The following is a 7,444-nucleotide window of genomic DNA, read 5'->3' on the forward strand; positions in this document are numbered from 1 at the left end:
GTTCTTACACTGACACACCTTTGAAGGGAGGAGACACAGACATGTCCTGACTGGGAGGAGCTGGTTGTGTTTGAGGAAGAAGTTGTTGGTGTTTCAGGATTTATTGCATTTCACAGCGACCTGTTCTCACCTGGTGTTAAGAGGAGATTCAGTAAGAGGCAGAGTGTGTTATTTTTTTATTATATTTGAAACTTGATATTTTGCAGTTTAACCATCAATTTTATAGAAATACTGGCGGCTCGAAGTTTAAGATTTAAGAAATGTTTTGAGTATGTGTAAAGAAAAATGCTAAACTTTTCTATAAACTTAAAGTTGTCATGTTGATACATATCCACTTGAATGCCGGATACAGATGAGTGTAACTAAAGTATATCGATATATCCATGTAGGCCAATGTAGCGCGTTTTATTTTGCCTCAGTCAAAAGACAATGTGACTTTTACAAGCTTTTCAAGATGGCGGCTGCAACAAATAGAACAAAAATCTACCGAGCTGCTGAAGCTATTTCCCTGATTCAGGGCTCGTACGCTATCGGTAAGTGATGAGGTTTACTATAATATAGGCTAGGCTATAAATATTGCATAGTAATTTAGTATTTTTATTCAGTAGTTTTAGTCAGCATTGTAGTAGGCTAAATAGCTTGGTCCATGAAGCTAGCATTTAGCAAAGAGTAGAAAGGCTCCAGAATCTGTGGCTGTTACAAGTGATCGGCTTTCTGTTGACTCTTCTATGTCTTTTTAAACAATATTTAATCCACAGTTTTAGTATCATTTTTTCCACATTACATGATCTAATTAAGAAAGATTTGAATACCGTATTTTAATCTAACAGCTAGAAATTATGTGTATTACTAAAAAATTTAAAAGGATCCTCTTAACAGCAGCTTGCGCACCCCTAGTGGCGCATGCACACCACTTTGGGAATCCCTGATGTAGCTTAATCAAGTGACCACGAGGCAATGAATGTTTTTTCAGAATGATCACACATTTGTGACTGTACTTTTAATTTGTTCTTGGATTTACGACATTATGTCTAATCTTATAAAGCGTGTTGGCATTGTTCAGAACATGTTAGGGTGATAGATACGTTCTTTGCCTATAAGGTCATAAAGCTCTTATACGCATTCGCTGTTCAAGCCTTTGAGTGATTATGCAGAAAGTTTGACGTTAATAACATTTGTGGTGTTTTGGTTGATTGAACATTGCAGGAAAGTGTTGTCTGAGATAATTGGACAACATTGGCCTCTGTACCGTCGTCATCCTCCGGATTCTGAAGGACTTAACCCCCCGAGGAGGAAGACGAGGACACGAGGGGAGGATGGTAAGGAAGTGAACATGGTCCGACTTCTACATGGATCAGTTTGTAGACTGTTGGACTAAGCTGTGTTCACTTCAAATTCTAAGGCAACATTCGTGTTGCATTACTTGCACGAGTGAACACAACATGCGAATATTCACCTGTCTGCTGCTGACCCATCTTCCTACTCCTTTCATTCAGATACGAGTCCCGGAGATCTTTCCATTTCCTCCTTGAATTCAGCTTCTGTTTGTGTCTTTGCATTTGATCTCATCATGTAAAACATTCGCTTTGCATTTGGTCTGAACGCATCGTAAATGTAAAGTAAAGCACTATGTTGAACAATAAAGTGAATGGACTCAATAAACATACGTAAACATATCAAGGATAAGAACCAGATCCATGAGAGAAAGTCTGTTTGACATCTGAAACCTTGACTCTGAACTTTACAGCACAGGAAAGTCAACTTGGTGGAAATAGTTTTAGAGAGTGAGAGAGTGAGAGAGAGAGTGAGAGAGACATCATGGGAGCACAGAGGAAGGAGAGATGAAGAAGAAGTGAGTTTGTTGAGGGTGAAGTGAAGCAGCCACAGAGATGATGATGAAGAATGAGACGGATCCGCTGTTGGCGCTTGGCAGCCATGTTCCCACGAGAGAGATGTCGAGAGATCTCATCTGATTCCACGTCTGCTCTTGAGGTGGAGAGGGTGTGTGGATGTCAGTGTGTGTGTGTGTGTGTGTGTGTGTGTGTGTGTGTGTGTGTGTGTGTGTGTGTGTGTGTGTGAGTGTGTGTGTGTGTGTGTGTGTGTGTGTGTGTGTGTGTGTGTGTGTGTGTGTGTGTGTGTGTGTGTGTGTGTGTGTGTGTGTGTGTGTGTGAGTGTGTTAAAGAACAGAGATTGTGATGAAGTCCTCACCAGCGTTCTGGAGATATTTTCAATGGGCATGGCAAAATGGCTCAACGCTGCCCCCGAGACCCCTGGAATGTTGACCGATCTTCACAAAAGTGTGATACACAGGTGTATCATGACCAGACAAACAAAAAAGTCTGAAGTTCAATTGGAAAAACGCAACAGGAAGCCTGCTATTTTGCATTTATTGGCCATTTTGCCCATATTCCAAGGTTTTACTTTGAGGTACTTGTACTTTATAGTTGGTACTTTCAAGGGTTGAGCAATCCTGGTTATTATTATTATTTTTCAGGCAAATGCATTGGCTTTTTGAGGGCTTTAACGTGCTCAATTTCTTACCAAAATTTGCAGACAATTAGAAAGTGGCGAAAATGTCCTTATTCTGCAGGAATTTTCATTATTTCATTGTATTCTAGTTGTGTGTGGGTAGATTATAAAAGGGACTGATGAAGGCCATTCATTCAAATGTTTTCCTTAACAGTTGCTACACTCATTAAATGCATTACACATTTTCCCGTTATTTGCTCAAATTCAATTTCATATTGCAGTGTACTGGTTTTGCAACCATCACAGATTCTTATAAGTAGCACATGGGATCAGAGGAAACAATAGGTGATCATCTTTGTGGAACTGCCTGTAACAGCCACCAGGTGTCAGCGTGAGCTCACTCGTGTTTTGAGTGCATCGTCCACATCTCTGCTGACCATGTCACTGCTAAATGAGAAATGCAGTGTCTCTGAAGTGAGCAGTCACACAACCTCATGCAAAGTGTGCAGCACAAACAACTCAGTGATTAGAATGGATAAAATAAACACTTGTGGAGCAGCAGGGAAACAATTATAGTTTACTGTACCTACTTTCTAATGTACACTGTCAGGTGTTAAGGCAGATTTACACAATAGAGGTTTGACTTCTGATGATTTTTCCTGTTTTAATAAAACATTTTAATGGAAATGATAGTACAAATGGTTAACAAGTTCCTCTGTAACAAGAGACAAAGGGTTGCATCGACCGGGAGCTGTAGGCTTGTTTGAATAATTCAGAATTGTTTGGAGCTTGGGTCCAAATGAAGCTCAGATCTCAGCTCATCATATCAGCATGTGAACTAGGTCAGTTCCCCTAGAACAGGGCTGCTGTGCTCAGTTAGCCATGTTCATGTTGGCCTCTGAATGGGAAGACCTCATGTAAGTGTGAAGAACAAGAAGAAAAAGAAGAAGTAGAAGAAAGGGAAGGTTATGGTGATAACCTCAGAGTCACAAGACTAATAGAGGGCGAGGGGTAACTGCAGCCAACCCTGTGTGTGTTGGTGTGTTCAATTAGCTCCAATCAGCTCAAAGCATGTGGGCGTTCACTGTCTCATGATGATCACAGATTGTGACCGATGTGACATGTTGACGAAGTGACGTGTGCAATAATTTGATACCTAATCCCATATGAATTCAAAACAATGTGCTTTTGGTTTTACAGTTGGTGGTGGTGTCGGTTTAACGCCGGGCTGCTAATCCAATAATGGCGAATAATTGCCTGAATGAGTCCAAACTAATTAATTGATGTAAAATTTTGGGACCTAATCCAGATATTTCTGGGTTGTAACTGATATAAATATGGTGCTAATCAACCATATCACTCGACCGACTGTAATTAAACAGTTTGTTACAATGAACAGTTTTCTAAAGTAACAATTCTTAAAAAGGCACTGTACTGACCTTTACTTTGCTAAAATCGAACACTGTATAGGTCATTTTCAATTTTCCTTGGGTTTATATTGTATGTTTACTTATTTATTTCTTTAATGTGTGTCTATTTTTAACATCTCCTTTGCTGATGTAACATGGCAAATGTCCTCATAGTGGGACTAATAAAAGATGATCCTTATCCTCAAATGTTGTGAAACAGGAGCACAAGTTGGAAACTGACCATGTTAACTTTGTATTTTCAGTTTTATGAATTCAGCTGTGAATTTCCAAAGAAATGTGTAATTGGTGTAATTTCACCTTTCGAAATGGAAATAAGTAGCTCTTAATCAGTTTCTCGGGTTAAATAAATATGGAAGGGTGCAGGTGCTCCTATTTTCTATGTTCTTCCATTTGTTTAATATGAAGACTCAAAACAATTTAAAATGTTTAAATTAGAGGAATTTTATGTCCGTATCCCTCCTCCTCACCGTGCTGCTGTTGGTCTCCATAAATGTGGTTTTTCTGTGGCTACAAAAAATCAGAAACATTTTAAACAGGCTCCTGACCTTTTCCTAAAGCTAATGCATGATGCAAATAACTGTCAAGACACATGCGCCAGTAGGTAAGGTAACCAACATTTATTTACCATTATCAACTTTACAATAAAACCATTAACATCTGTCAACATTAGCAAAATAAAGAACAGAAATCAATCCAATGTATTTACAGAGACAAAGCAGATTCAGGCTCACACACGACAGATAAAACAACTCTGCTTCATATCAAACCGCAACAGTGAACATAGCAAGCTTAAGTGTTCTTTTTTTCATAGTAAGGTAAAAATCAAAGTCGTCTATTTTTTTTTTCTTTAAACAAACAAGACATAGCTTCTCTGAATCTTTAAGATGGTTCTCTATAATACACCACAAAATACTTCAAATTTGGGTTAAAATATAGGAATGTAAAAAGTTGGCAAGTCTCTTTCATTTTCTGATTTCATTTTTTTTTCTCTATTAAACAGTCATTTCAAGTGGTGGTGGTGTCCTAGTATATCATTTAGCTTCATCCTTCAGCAGGGAGGCATCGTCTTCTGCAGATTTTAGGGTAAAAGATGCTTCCGCTCCATCCTCCTCCAGCCATTCTTCATCCGTCTTTACTTCTTGGTGTCGACAGCTCGCGTTCTAGCCACTAAAATCCGTTTTCCACATCGTGACCAACCCACAGCCTAAAACTCAGTCCAGGTCCAGATGTCAAGCAGAAACCAGGGAAGTGATCTAGTGAATCTAGTCTGTCATCTTGTTATCATGACGAAAAAGTGGCACGTCGAAGGAGTCTCTCACATACATGTGTATATATTTACATATACATATATCCATATACATATGTATACATATACACATATATATATAAATATATATATATACTCTAAATTTTCTCTCTCTCGCTCTCTCTTGCAAAACAGTTCACCCAGTTCATTGTGCGCTCAAGGTACAATCACTCTTTCTTTTCAGAAGGAGCGGGGGTCGAGCTGCTCTCCTCTGTTGGTTTTGTGGCCTCAGGGGCTGGAGCAGCTGCCTCCTTGGCCTCCTCCTTGGGGGCCTCCTCTTTTGCCGGGGTCTCCTCCGCCTTGGGAGCCTCAGCTGCAGCGGCAGCAGGAGCCTCCTCCTTCACCTCCTCCTTCTTCTCCTCGGCCGGAGCAGCGGCTCCGTTCTCAGCGGGCTTCTCCTCAGAGGGGGTGGCAGCGGCAGCGGCCGCCTCCTCTTTGACGGCCTCGGTTTTCTTGGTCTTCTTCAGGTTCAGCTTGAAGTTGAAAGATTTCTTCAGGGAGAACTTCTTCTTCTTCTTCTTGGGGGTCTCCTTGGCTGCAGCCTCGCCCTCCGGTTTGGCAGCCTCTCCATCTGCAGCAGGCGCTGGCTCGATGGCGTCGCCTCCTGCGCCGGCTTCAGGCTCCTTGGCTGCCTCAGCTGAGCCATTGGTGGCAGCAGCATCCACATCAGGCTTTGTGGAGACGTCGCCATTGGTTTTCACATGTCCATTCTCCTGGAAGAGGAATGAAAAATACAATAAGCCATCTGTTTCTGACACTTAACCCACTGCACATGCATGAAACACACAGAGGATCTGTTTCTCATGTGGATTTCTCATTTCCTTCAAGCGCATCGTCGTGCTCATCAATTAACCACCGTGTCGCCCGGCTCAGAGGCGACGCCTTGCAGTACTCTAATCAGGCGATAGGCGGCGGTAGCGCCTCACAGACGGCTTAAGGCACCAGACAGACAGCGGCTCAACAAAGAGCAGACTGGAGCTCATCGATGGCAGAATTATAAGAAGTCAACTCATGCGATATTTACCCTCACATCGAAAAAAAATCCCTGTGTATTATCTCAGTCAGTATGATTCTCAAATGAAGTCAGGGTTTGTGTCACTAAATGAGAGTGGGGGGGGGGGGGGTCATTTCCATTCATAATGTTCCAATAATCATGTAAAATGTAAAATCAACGACTAATTGTGACTCATATTCGTAAAAAAACACAAAACATCACAGGACGTATTTTGGTGAAGTGGCAGCTTGAATAAAAAGATAGTATCAGACGACAGGCTCGTATTCAACACGGGAGGAGTAGTAGACTGCCTACGTGCCGCCGCTGCCTCCCCCTCCTCCCCATCCTACCCCCCCCCCCCCTCTCCGCCTCACACTATCACACACGTTGTGCAGTTTTGGGTTGAGACCTCAAATAAAACACACACACAAACACACTTTGAACTTGGATTCAACTCTTTAAACAAAATGAATTTGCAATACTACAATTTATTCAATTTGGATGGGGGGGCAGGGGGTGACCCGTGCACGAGCAGGAGACCGAGATGCTCCCACCTGACGAGCCCCACGCTCAAGTGGAGTCCCCCTGAGGTGGGTGGGGGGTGCAGATAGATGCAGTGAATGGAGGATCTGGGGGGTGGGGGGGTGGGGCTGGAGCAGTTACCTGTCCGTTGGTCTTGGTCGCAGCATCAGCACCGGCGGCGGCGGCGGCCCCCTCAGCGACCACCTCTCCCTTGGATGCCTGGGATCCCATTGTCTTCGACTGCGTGTCTTCCAAATGCAAATTCAAAGCAAAAAAAAAAAGGAAAAATGTAAAAAAGAGCGTGTGTGTGTGTGAGAGAGAGTTTTCTTTCTGTCGAAGTTAATCCAAAAGCTCCGGGCTGAGTTAAGAATCCAAGCGGGGGAGAGAGAGTTTGCTTGATCAGTGCTCGCACGTCCCGACTCGTCACCCTGGCAGACGGAGACCCTCTAAACTCTACACTGGTTCAACGCGACGCTTCAGCATACAGCAGGTCCGAGGCCCCGCCCCCAGGAGGGACCCGGCCCGGCTCTGGCCAATCAGCGTCGAGCCCAAGGGCACGTCTGCCCCGCGCCGGCCAATCATCCCCGACACCCTAATTGTCCCCGCCCATCCAGAAGACCCCCTGCGAGGAAATCAATTCAGTTCAACAGAATTCAGTGATTAATAGTTACTGTACATGTGTGCTTATTTAGTTCTACTGTAAGGAATGTTCAGCTGAACATG

General features: G+C 42.9%; 1 protein-coding gene across 1 annotated transcript; it reads right to left on the reverse strand.

Moving 5' to 3' along the window:
* Nucleotides 1–4,493: 4,493 nt before the first annotated feature.
* Nucleotides 4,494–7,163, reverse strand: marcksl1b (MARCKS-like 1b). Its single transcript, XM_061092760.1, has 2 exons — nucleotides 6,863–7,163; nucleotides 4,494–5,918 (listed from the first exon to the last, which is right to left on the reverse strand). Exons 1-2 carry the CDS (start codon nucleotides 6,950–6,952, stop codon nucleotides 5,373–5,375), a joined length of 636 nt encoding a protein of 211 aa, XP_060948743.1. The 5' UTR covers nucleotides 6,953–7,163; the 3' UTR covers nucleotides 4,494–5,372.
* Nucleotides 7,164–7,444: the final 281 nt, after the last annotated feature.

Source organism: Limanda limanda, chromosome 19 (genome assembly GCF_963576545.1).
Source record: "Limanda limanda chromosome 19, fLimLim1.1, whole genome shotgun sequence".
NCBI classification, from domain to species: Eukaryota; Metazoa; Chordata; class Actinopteri; order Pleuronectiformes; family Pleuronectidae; genus Limanda; species Limanda limanda.

Excerpts from the sequence above, each read along its gene's own strand:
- marcksl1b (XM_061092760.1), bottom strand. The coding sequence starts at position 6,952 with ATGGGATCCCAGGCATCCAAGGGAGAGGTGGTCGCTGAGGGGGCCGCC. Across the intron at positions 5,919-6,862 it reads CGACCAAGACCAACGGACAG|GAGAATGGACATGTGAAAAC; the intron begins GTAACTGCTCCA and ends TTCCTCTTCCAG.